Source organism: Heterodontus francisci, chromosome 12 (genome assembly GCF_036365525.1).
Source record: "Heterodontus francisci isolate sHetFra1 chromosome 12, sHetFra1.hap1, whole genome shotgun sequence".
NCBI lineage: Eukaryota > Metazoa > Chordata > Chondrichthyes > Heterodontiformes > Heterodontidae > Heterodontus > Heterodontus francisci.
In genome coordinates, this window is record NC_090382.1 from 30,529,745 (window position 1) to 30,542,676 (window position 12,932).

Here is a 12,932-nt window from a genome sequence, read left to right on the forward strand (position 1 = left end):
AATTTGATAGTAGCTTTTCATTCCAGATTTATTTAATTGAATTTAAATTTCCCAGCTGCCGTCGTAAGATTTGAACTCATGTCCTTGGATGATTAGTCCCGTACATAACCACTATGCTACCAAACCCCTTAGCAGATATATATACATCCAGAATGCCATTTGGGAATCAACTCAGCTCCAAACATATTCCAACATGTTACGCCACAGACACAAGATGACATTGAAAGAGTGGGAGTTATTATAGGTAAGTTGAGCATAGGACAGACAGAAACATGACAAAAGGTTGGGAAAAAGTCCTATAAAGGAAAAAGAGAAGAATTGGGAAGCTGAATACGAATAAGAACAAGTCAAAGTATTGCTTGATAGTAGAATACAAGGAATGTACAGAACTTTATGTAGTCGATGCATTGATCCGAAACTTCTTAACTGGAATCAACAGTACAGGTGACAAAACTGATTAAATAACTGCATGCATCACATCCTGTCTTCCCACAATAACAGAAACAGAGAAAGGCATCAAAAACAAAACTTAAATCCCTGACTTTGGAAGGATTTCCAGACACTTCATTAATCTTGTCACCACAATCCAGTGGGAAAGCTGAGAACGATGCTCAAGCAGAATAAAATTCAATCAAGAAAGAAAGATGGTTAAGAAATATATGCAATAAAAACAGAAAGTGTTGGAAATGCTCAGCAAGTCTGGTAGCATCTGTGCAGAGAGAAACCAAGTTAACATTTCAGGTCTGTGACCTTGCATCAGAACTGAAATATATGCCATCCAGCTAGATGGTAAAGCTTCAATAGCATGATTGTTCTACAGGCCATGAACAGAAACATTTTCTGTTCCAGAACAACTGCTCAGGCCATAAACTGTTGAAAACAATTCAAGTACGACCAAAGGAACCAAAAGATGTAAACGGCATCTACCACTACAAGGATATCTGTTGAGGGGGCGTGTACCCCAGCAAACTGAATGAAAACGACCAATACATGGGCTGGCATTTTCAAATGCCAGTCAGGGCAGGAGCAGGTGTGGGAGCGATTTGAAAATCGTGTTCCAGGGAAGTGGCACAGGGTCCTGCCTCCTCCAGAACGCAAAGCAATTTTCAAACGGACGCTGGGGGTTAGAGGGGTGGGGGAAGGGGTCAGGGGAGGAGGAGGGGGTGAGCAGGAAACCTGCACATCCCCAATAACTGTTTGCTGAGCTCATTTAGGAGCTCATTGAAAGGTTTGTCAGGAACATCTTGTGATATTCAATAGAAGGGAACAGGGAAAATGCAATGGCTGGAACACGGTAGGGTGTGGAAGTCATAAACACTGCAGGGGGCTGTGAGGATTATTGGAAGGGTGGTTTAAGATATCTTAGAAGTGCAGAATAAAGCTCAGATGCTCAAACAGTGCCACGGAGGAGCCATTCCTGGAGCTGAAAGAGTTATGTTGTGAGTGGTAGGAATCTGGAGATGAACATGAGGCCGCTGGCATCACTGGGGAGCTGGGATTGACAAGGGAAGGCCTGGTGAATGAACGAGTGCCAGCTGAGGGAGCTGTGATGGGTATAGCTAACTCTGACATCGGACAGAGCAGCCAGGATGAGCTTCAGTGGATGCAACCTCATGGACAGCAGGAGGCCAGAGGAGCACAACGGGGGGCTGCAAAGGAAAGAAGGTGTTACCCAAGTCAGTGAGTTGAGTGTTTTGCCCAAAAGTCAGCCACCTGCAAACGACAGAGCGCAAGCGCTATGGGAGGCTGCACCTATCCAGGCAGATGGTCTTGGACATTCGTGTTCCAGTCCACAATGACCTGAGGCCTCGCAGCCCCCATGGCAGTCCCTTACCAGCAACCTTTAAAGTCACTGAGGCAATGAATTTTTATGAACCTGGGTTGTTCCAGGGATCAGCTGAGGATCTAGGTGGCATCTCACAGTCAGCTGCTCATCACACCATCAGGCAGGTTATGGATGCCATATTCAGGAGGGCAGGGGCTACATCCATTTTGCCACAGATGGGCCAGTGCAGGCACAGAGATCTTTGGGCTTTGCTGCTATTGATGGATTCCCTTAGGTCCAGGGGGTCGTCAATTGCACCCACGTCACCATCAAGGCACCAACAGACCAGCCAGTCAGATTCCTGAACAGAAAGGGCTATCACTCACTGAACGTCCAGCTGGTCTGTGACCACAGGAAGTGAATCTTGCAGGCAAGATTGCAGCCCAGGGAGCTTTCGTGACTCCTTTATCTTGTGAGAGTCCCAGGTGCAGCAACTCTTCAGGCCCACATCCAGACTACTTGGCCAGACTTTTACAGCCCCCCATAGGAGCAGGCTGGTGGCGGGGGGGCGGGACCGTAAAATTGAGTAGTAAGTGGGGGGGCTGCCATTCCCAACGCCTTCCCATGCCCACTGCAATTTGATGTGGGGCAGTGGCGAGAAATGGCCTGCCTGTACCAGGCCAATCAAGGTCCTTAAGTAGCCAATTAAGTGCCACCTAAGGGCCTCGTACCACCGCTGCTGGTATTTTACCTTAGGCTGGCGAGCTGACGGCAAAGTCCCCCAGAACACCACCAGTTAAAAGCTGGCGGCCCTCTTGCAGGATGGGGGGGGGGGGGGGGCCTGTGCCCCATGGAGTGCCCCTCCCCCCTGTGCCCCATGGAGTGCCCCTCCCCATGGCCCAACTGCCCCCACTGCACAACACTCACCACCCCCCTCCTAACTGAGCCCCCTTGAATTGCTGGGGCTCAGTTGTTCGTCCCCAGCGAGGCCCCAAAAACTTACCTTCTTTGCGAGGCCGCCATCCGTCTTGCTGTCGTTGGCTGTGTGCAGTCCCAGCAGCGGTCATCGCTCCCGGTAGTGCTGCTGGGACTGAGAGCTGCCGGCCCGCTGATTGGCCGGAAGCTCCATTAGGTGAGACTTACTGCCGCAAGGAGGTGGAAGTCCCGCCTAAGGCCAATTACGGGCTGGGGGAGCGAAAAATGCCAGCGTGGCACCCCAGGCCTGGTGGAGGCGGGCTTGCCCCCAACTTTTTGGCCAGTGGGCGGGACCTCCCGCCCAATGTAAAATTCCAGTCCTTGGGTGACTACTGGGAGATAAGGATCATCACCTCAAGAGATGGCTGCTGACCCCGTTTCGCTACGCAGATGGGGAGAGGCGCTACAACTACAGCCACCTACTAACACAAACCTGCATTGAACAGATCATTGGCATCTTGAAGATGCGCTTCCATTGCCTTGACTGGTCGAGTGGTGGCCTCCAATATGAGCCAGACAGAATGTCTCATATTGTGATCATCTGCTGCGCCCTACACAACATAATAATACAAAGAAACCTGGAGAGGAGGAAGAAGAGAAAGAAAGGATCGCTCTAAACGTGGCAAGTGCCCAGGCATTGGAGGACGTCTAGGACCACATGGTGAACAGAAGGCTGGCATGGCCTCTGAACACTTATGACAACTGACCCCCATAACTCACCCTCAGCATACAGAGCAATCATGCTGCAATGATCCATAACTGAGGAGTCCCATTGTCAACCAGTACCATGGAGAATGAGGCGGAGCAGGCTCGAAGGGCCGAATGGCCTACTCCTGCTACTATTTTCTATGTTTCTATGAAATCTGCCATGCTCCAAATGTTGACAATGCTCACCGAACAAATTCAGCAGAGGAAGTTAATTTAAGAAAGAATTACACTTTCTCTACGCAAGCTCATTATTGTAGCTTGCACTGTTGAGGAAATCACACCTGCTGCAACGTGGAAAGTCTCAGCAGCTGCAGAAATGGCGTTTAGAAGAATCAATGGCTTAAATCTGCCCTGAAAGGGTAAATTTGCCTTTGAGGCTCAATTTCACAAACCTTCAGTTGAGGCTGTGACATTACTTGTACAACATTCCAATGGAATTCCCAAAGAAGCATCCTTTCAGAAACTAAAGCCACGTTAAAATCTCCCAGGAACATAAACAGCGAACAAATTTTTAAGAACTCTCTTCAGAAGCATTTCTCTTTGGATAGGAAACAGCGACTTCTTTACTTACAGGTGAGAGAGTGACATTAGACCATTGAATGCTCCGTTAGGGATGGTGGAAATGTCGTTACCGTGTAAAGTCCTATTTTAAAAAAAAGACGTTAAAATTATATCAATGGCAATAAGCAATGGCTCTATGTACAATTCAACATGGAACAGTGTTACGCATTGGGAATATAACTACATTGTGGAGGCTGGACAGTGTCAGTTTATCACAGTTAACAGAATATCTATTGCATCCTATGAAAGTTGAGGGTGTGAAATTTTTGCTTTTTTTTACTGTTTCAATAGTGCAGGAAAACAACAAAAATAGAAAGAGTAACTTCCAGGCTAAGTCTACTTGACCTGTATATATTCCACCCAGGATCACATATAACTCAGACAGTGTTATACACAGGAAAATGTACAAGGTTCAATGTGTCACATACTGAACAACACATAGGTGTGCAACACACAGAATAGCCAAAGGCAATGGCATGGAATAATGCCTTGGGTCCAGAGTATACACAAAGGATAACACACAGTCCAATGCATCCAGCAGATGGGGAAACATACAGGCTGCAGTCCTTTTTTGACAAAAGAGAGAGTCGATACAGATATTGCAATCAGGGAGGAGGAGTGTGAAACATTAGATGAAATTAACATAGCTAGAGAGGAAGTATTAATATCTTCGAAACTGGATAAAACCCCAGACCGGGACAAAATGTATCTCAGGCTGTTTAGGGAAGCAAGAGAAAAAACAGCAGAGGCTCTGACCATCATTTTCCAATCCTCTCTGGCTACAGGGGTGGTTCCAGAGGACTGGAGGACAGCTAACATTGTACCATTGTTTAAAAAAGGAGAAAATGATAGAACAAGTAATTACAGACCAGTCAGCCTAACTTTGGTGGTGGGAATATTATTGGAAAAAATTCTGAGAGACAGGATAAATCTTCATTTAGAAAAGCATGGATTAATCAAAGGCAGTCAGCACGGATTTGAGAAGGGAAGGTCGTGTTTGACTAACATGATTGCATTTTTGGAGGAGGAAACAAGGAGGGTTGATGAGGGTAGTGCATTTGATGTAGTCTATATGGATTTTAGCAAGGCTTTGGATTAGGTCAAATATAACAGGCTGGTCATGAAAATAAAAGCCCATGGAATCCAAGGCAAAGTGACAAGTTGAAAAATTTGCTCAGAGGCAGGAAGCAAAGGGTAATGGTTGATGGGTGTTTTTGTGGCTGGTAGGTTGTTTCCAGTGGGGTTCTGCAGGGCTTAGTATTAGGTCCTTTGCTTTTTGTGGTATACAATCAATGATTTGGACTTGAATGTAGAGGGTACGATCAAGAAGTTTGCAGACGATGCAAAAAATTGGCCGCGTGGTTGATAATGAAGGAAAAATCTGTAGGCTGCAGGAAGGTATTAATCGACTACTCAGGTGGGTGGAGCAGTGGCAAATGGAGTTCAATTCAGAGAAGTGTGAGTTAATGCATTTGGGGAAGGCTAACAAGGAAAGGGAATACACAAGAAATGGCAGGCTTCTGAGAAGTGTAGAGGAACAGAGGGACCTTGGAGTGCATGTCCACAGATCCCTGAAAGTGGCTGGACAGGTAGATGAGGTGTTCAAGAAGGATACAGTTACTTGCCCTTTTAAGATAAGACACAGAATATAAGAGCAGGGAGGTTGCGCTGGAACTGTATAAAACACTAGCTAGGCCACAGCTGGAGTACTGCGTGCAATTCTGGTCACAGCACTATAGAAAAGATGTGATTGTACTAGAGAGGAGTTCTATGAGGATGTTGCGTGGACTGGAGAATTTTAGCTATGAGGAAAGATTGGATAGGCTAGGATTGTTTTCTTTGGAACAGAGGAGGCTGAAGGGAGATCAAATTGAAGTGTATAAAATTATGAGGGGTCCAGATAGAATAGATAGGAAGGCCATATTCCCCTTGGCTGAGAGGTCCATAAACAAGGGGATAGGTTTGGGTAAGAGGTAGGAGGTCTGCAGGGGATTTGAGGGGAAATGTTTGCACCCAGAGAGTGGTGGGGATCTGGAACTCACTGCCTGAAAGGGTGGTAGAGGCAGAAACACTCATAACACTTAAAAGTACTTGGATATGCACTTGGAGTGCCATAATCCACGAGGCTACGCACCAAGAACTGGAAAGTGGGATTTGGCTAGATAGCGACATGTCGGGTGGCATGGACATGATGGGCTGAATGGCCTCCTTCTGTGTTGTAAATTTCTGTGATTTCCATGAAGGCACTAACACATCATGGAGTTAAAATAAACTTGTACCAAGACGCAATAGCATAGGAACAGGAGTAGGCCATTCAGCCCCTCAAGCTTCTTCTGCCATTGAATTAGATCATGGCTGATCTGTATTTCAGGTCCATTTACTCACTTGGGTTTCATATCCCTTCGTATCCTTAACAAAGATCTATCAATCTCAGTTTTGAAATTTTCAGTTGACCTCACCTTAACAGCTTTTTGGGGGAGCGAGTTCCAAATTTACACTACCATTTGTGTGAAGAAATGCTTCCTGATATTACCCCTGAATGGCCGAGCTCTAATTTTAAGGTTATGCTCCCTTGTTCTGGACTCTCCCACCACAGGAAATAGTTCCTGTTTATCTGCTCTGTCAAATCCTTTAATCATCTTAAACATGTCAATTAGATCACCCCTTAACCTTCTATAGTCAAGGGAATACAAGCCTCATCAATGCAACCTGTCCTCATAATTTAACCCTTTTAACCCCAGTATCATTCTGGTGAATCTGCACTCCACTCCATTCAAGGCCAGCATATCCTCCCTGAGGTGTTGTTCCAGAACTGAATGCAGTACTCCCAGAGTAGGTCTAACCAGAGCTTTATTTTATTTTTTATTCATTCATGGGAAGTGGGCATCACTGGCTATGCCAGCATTTATTGTCCATCCCTAATTGCCCTTGAGAAGGTGATGGTGAGCTGCCTTCTTGAACAGCTGCAGTCCATGTGAGGTAGGTACACCAACAGTGCTGTTAGGAAGGGAGTTCCAGGATTTTGAGCCAGCGACAGTGAAGGAACGGCGATATAGTTCCAAGTCAGGATGGTGTGTGACTTGCATGGGAACTTGCAGGTGGTGGTGTTCCCATGCATCTGCTGCTCTTGTCCTTCGAGGTGGTAGAGGTCGCAGGTTTGGAAGGTGCTGTCTAAGGAGCCTTGGTACGTTGCATCTTGTAGATGGTACACACTGCTGCCACTGTGCGTCGGTGGTGGAGGGAGTGAATGTTTGTGGATGGTGTGCCAATCAAGCGGGCTTCTTTGTTCTGGATGGTGTTGAGCTTCGAGTGTTGTTGGAACTGCACCCATCCAGGCTAGTGGAGAGTATTCCATCACAAAGAACAAAGAACAAAGAAAATTACAGCACAGGAACAGGCCCTTCGGCCCTCCAAGCCTGCGCCGATCCAGATCCTCTTTCTAAACATGTCGCCTATTTTCTAAGGGTCTGTATCTCTTTGCTTCCTGCCCATTCATGTATCTGTCTAGATACATCTTAAAAGACGCTATCGTGCCCGCATCTACCACCTCCGCTGGCAACGCGTTCCAGGCACTCACCACCCTCTGTGTAAAGAACTTTCCACGCATATCCCCCCTAAACTTTTCCCACCTCACTTTGAACTCGTGACCCCTAGTAATTGAATCCCCCACTCTGGGAAAAAGCTTCTTGCTATTCACCCGGTCTATACCTCTCATGATTTTGTACACCTCAATCAGGTCCCCCCTCAACCTCCGTCTTTCTAATGAAAATAATCCTAATCTACTCAACCTCTCTTCATAGCTAGCGCCCTCCATACCAGGCAACATCCTGGTGAACCTCCTCTGCACCCTCTCCAAAGCATCTACATCATTTTGGTAATGTGGCGACCAGAACTGCACGCAGTATTCCAAATGTGGCCGAACCAAAGTCTTATACAACTGTAACATGACCTGCCAACCCTTGTACTCAATACCCCGTCCGATGAAGGAAAGCATGCCGTATGCCTTCTTGACCACTCTATTGACCTGCATTGCCACCTTCAGGGAACAATGGACCTGAACACCCAAGTCTCTCTGTACATCAATTTTCCCCAGGACTTTTCCATTTACTGCATAGTTCACTCTTGAATTGGATCTTCCAAAATGCATCACCTCGCATTTGCCTTGATTGAACTCCATCTGCCATTTCTCTGCCCAACTCTCCAATCTATCTATATTCTGCTGTATTCTCTGACAGTCCCCTTCACTATCTGCTACTCCACCAATCTTAGTGTCGTCTGCAAACTTGCTAATCAGACCACCTATACTTTCCTCCAAATCATTTATGTATATCACAAATAACAGTGGTCCCAGCACGGATCCCTGTGGAACACCACTGGTCACACGTCTCCATTTTGAGAAACTCCCTTCCACTGCTACTCTCTGTCTCCCGTTGCCCAGCCAGTTCTTTATCCATCTAGCAAGTACACCCTGGACCCCATGCGACTTCACTTTCTCCATCAGCCTACCATGGGGAACCTTATCAAACGCCTTACTGAAGTCCATGTATATGATATCTACAGCCCTTCCCTCATCAATCAACTTTGTCACTGCCTCAAAGAATTCTATTAAGTTGGTAAGACATGACCTTCCCTGCACAAAACCATGTTGCCTATCACTGATAAGCCCATTTTCTTCCAAATGGGAATAGATCCTATCCCTCAGTATCTTCTCCAGCAGCTTCCCTACCACTGACGTCAGGCTCACCGGTCTATAATTACCTGGATTATCCCTGCTACCCTTCTTAAACAAGGGGACAACATTAGCAATTCTCCAGTCCTCCGGGACCTCACCCGTGTTTAAGGATGCTGCAGAGATATCTGTTAAGGCCCCAGCTATTTCCTCTCTCGCTTCCCTCAGTAACCTGGGATAGATCCCATTCGGACCTGGGGACTTGTCCACCTTAATGCCTTTTAGAATACCCAACACTTCCTCCCTCCTTATGCCGACTTGACCTAGAGTAATCAAACATCTGTCCCTAACCTCAACATCCGTCATGTCCCTCTCCTCGGTGAATACCGATGCAAAGTACTCGTTTAGAATCTCACCCATTTTCTCTGACTCCACGCATAACTTTCCTCCTTTGTCCTTGAGTGGGCCAATCCTTTCTCTAGTTACCCTCTTGCTCCTTATATATGAATAAAAGGCTTTGGGATTTTCCTTAACCCTGTTTGCTAAAGATATTTCATGACCCCTTTTAGCCCTCTTAATTCCTCGTTTCACACTCCTGACTTGTGCCTTGTAGATGGTGGAAAGGCTTTGGGGAGTCAAGAGGTCAGTTACTCGCCGCAGGATTCGTAGCCTCTGACCTGCTCTGGCAGCCACAGTATTTATATGGCTACTCCAGTTCAGTTTCTGGTCAATGGTAGCCCCTAGGATGTTGATAGTGGGGGATTCAGCGATGGTAATGCCATTCAATGTCAATGGGAGATGGTTAGATTCTCTCTTGTTGGAGATGGTCATTGCCTGACACTTGTGTGGCGCGAATATTACTTGCCACTTATCAGCCCAAGCCTGGATATTGTTCAGATCTTGCTGCATTTCTACACGGACTGCTTCAGTATTTGAGGAGTCGTGAATGATGCTGAACATTGTGCAATCATCAGCGAACATCCCTACTTCTGACCTTATGATTGAAGGAAGGTCATTGATGAAGCAGCTGAAGATGGTTGGGCAAAGGCCATGACCTTGAGGAACTCCTGCAGTGATGTCCTGGAGCTCAGATGATTGACCTCCAACAACCACAGTCATCTTCCTTTGTGCGAGGTATGACTCAAACCAGTAGAGAGTTTACCCCCTGATTCCCATTGACTCCAGTTTTGCTGGGGCTCCTTGATGCCATACTCGGTCAAATGCTGCCTTGATGACAAGGGCAGTCACACTCACCTCATTTCCTGAGTTCAGCTCTTTTGCCCATGTTTGAACCAAGGCTGTAATGAGGTCAGGAGCTGAGTGGCCCTGGCGGAACCCAAACTGAGCGTCACTGAGCAGGTTATTGCTAAGCAAGTGCTGCTTGATGGCACTGTTGATGACACCTTCCATCACTTTACTGATGATTGAGAGTAGGCTGATGGGGCCGTAATTGGCCGGGTTGGACTTGTCCTGCCTTTTGTGTACAGGACATACCTGGGCAATTTTCCACATTGCCGGGTAGATGCCAGTGTTGTAGCTATACTGAAACAGCTTGGCGAGGGGTGCGGCAAGTTCTGGAGCACAGGTCTTCAGTACTATTGCCGGAATATTGTCAGGACCCATAGCCTTTGCAGTATCCAGTGCCTTCAGTTGTTTCTTAATATCACGCGGAGTGAATCGAGTTGGCTGAAGTCTGGCATCTGTAATGCCTCGGACTTCAGGAGGAGGCCGAGATGGATCATCAACTCAGCACTTCTGGCTGAAGATTGTTGCAAATGCTTCAGCCTTATCTTTCACACTGATGTGATGGGCTCCCCCGTCATTGAGGATGGGGATATTTGTGGAGCCAACTCCTCCCGTTAGTTGTTGAATTGTCCACCACCATTCATGACTGGATGTGGCAAGACTGCAGAGCTTAGATCTGATCCGTTGGTTAAGGGATGGCTTAGCTCTGTCTATTGCATGCTGCTTATGCAGTTTGGTATGCAAGTAGATCTAGGTTGTAGCTTCACCAGGTTGACCCCTCATTTTGAGGTATGCCTGGTGCTGCTCCTGGCATGCACTCCTGCACTCTTCATTGATCCAGGGTTGGTGTCCTGGCATGATGATAATGGTAGAGTGGGGGATATGCTGGGCCATGAGGTTGCAGATTGTGATTGAGTACAATTCTGCTGCTGCTGATGGCCCATAGTGCCTCATGAATGCCCAGTTTTGCATTGCTAGATCTGTTCAAAATCTATCCCATTTAGCATGGTGATAGTGCCACACAACACGATGGACGGTATCCTCGATGTGAAGGCGGGACTTCGTCTCCACAACGACTGTGCGGTGGTCACTCCTACCAATACTGTCATGGACAGAAACATCTGCGGCAGGCAGATTGGTGAGGCCGAGGCCAAGGCCAAGTATGTTTTTCCCTCGTGTTGATTCCCCCACCACCTGCCGCAGACCCAGTCTAGCAGCTATGTCCTTTAGTACTCGGCCAGCTCGGTCAGTAGTGGTGCTACTGAGCCACTCTTGGTGATGGACATTGAAGTCCCCCACCCAAAGTACATTTTATGCCCTTGCCACCCTCAGTGCTTCCTCCAAGTGGTGTTCAACATGGAGGAGTACTGACTCATCAGCTGAGGGATGGCAGTAGGTGGTAATCAGTAGGAGGTTAGCTTGCCCATGTTTGACCTGATGCCATGAGACTTCATGGGGTCCAGAGTCGATGTTGAGGACTCCCAGGGCAACTCCCTCCCTACTGTAGACCACTGTCCTGCCACCACTGCTGGGTCTGTCCTTCCGGTGGGACAGGACATACCCAGGGATAGCGATTGCAGTGTCTGGGACATTGTCTGTAAGGTATGATTCCGTGAGTATGACTATGTCACACTGTTGCTTGACTAGTCTGTGGGACAGCTCTCCCAACTTTGGCACAAGCCCCCAGATGTTAGTAAGGAGGACTTTGCAGGGTCGACAGGGCTGGGTTTGCCGTTGTCATTTCCGGTGCCCAGGTCGATGCCGGGTGGGCCGTCCGGTTTCATTCCTTTGTATTGACTTCGTAGCGGTTAGGTACAACTGAGTGGCTTACTAGGGCATTTCAGAGGGTATGTAAGAGTTAACCACATTGCTGTGGGTCTGGAGTCACATGTAGGCCAGACCAGGTAAGGACAGCAGATTTCCTTCCCTAAAGGATATTAGTGAACCAGATGGGTTTTTACAACAATCGACAATGGTTTCATGGCCATCATTAGACTAGCTTTTAATTCCAGATTTATTAATTAAATTCAAATTGCACCTTCTGCTGTGGTGGGATTCGAACCCATGTCTCCAGAGAAATACCCTGGGTCTCTGGGTTATTAGTCCAGTGATACCACCACTACATCACCGCCTTCCCTGACTGAAACATAACTTCTACCCCTTTGTATTCCAGCCCCTTGAGATAAAGGCCAACATTCCATTCGCCTTTTTAATTATTTATTGCAGCTGTCCAGACCTGATTTACATTCGCCTGCCCAGTCTTTCCCCAATTCAGATCAACTGGGCCAACAGATCTGATTGGCCCATTGCAAGCTACCTGAGAAATGGGAGGGGTGGATGAAATTGGCAACCGCACAATGAAAAAAGGGGGTCAATGGAGAGGGGTAGTGAGCAGTTTGCTTTTAATTATAAACCATTATTTCATCTACATGTTCTTAACTGACAGATTTCTAGTGGTACGATCGAATATTGATAATTCCACTGACAATGCCAATTATAGCTCAGATGAAGTGGGAAAGGTACCATTTACTAACATGCTGTGTTTGAAAGATAGAAAACGCTAAACAATATGTATTTCTGCTCATTAGGGACGTGTCTGAAAGTGGCAGCAAATTAGTTATTGACTAAAGTACTGTGCCTCCAGCAGGAGGAAAGGCTTTCAAAATCCTGTCTGTGCTTTTCTCTTTCAATTATCTGAAGTATCAAAGCAACATATAAGCAACACAAGCAGACTGTATACAGTCAGTGTGAGGTAACACTACCTGGCGAGGTTTCGCTTAGTGAATGATGGGAACTGACACTGCTGTCTTGCTGGTTCCCAGTGTCCCTATTCTGCCAGTTTGGAATGGATTCCTTTGGGAAGCAAAGCTGATGGAAGACTTAAATGAGGAAGATTAATATTTATTCTTCCTCTACTCATCCCAGCACTTCCTCCCAAGCTGCCTTCCACCACCCAGCCCAATTTTCACCTGAAAACTGATTCATGCTGAGGTATCATATCCAAGAGGC

The 12,932-nt window shown here is 46.9% G+C and overlaps 1 protein-coding gene across 2 annotated transcripts in view; it reads right to left on the reverse strand.

Moving 5' to 3' along the window:
• Positions 1 to 12,932, reverse strand: part of LOC137375798 (slit homolog 3 protein-like) — a 909,976-nt gene that overhangs the window by 258,495 nt on the left and 638,549 nt on the right. For both annotated transcript variants that reach the window (XM_068043263.1, XM_068043262.1), the window contains one exon: positions 4,020 to 4,091. In XM_068043263.1, coding sequence (XP_067899364.1) covers positions 4,020 to 4,091 — 72 coding nt within the window. The remainder of the gene's footprint in view (positions 1 to 4,019; positions 4,092 to 12,932) is intronic.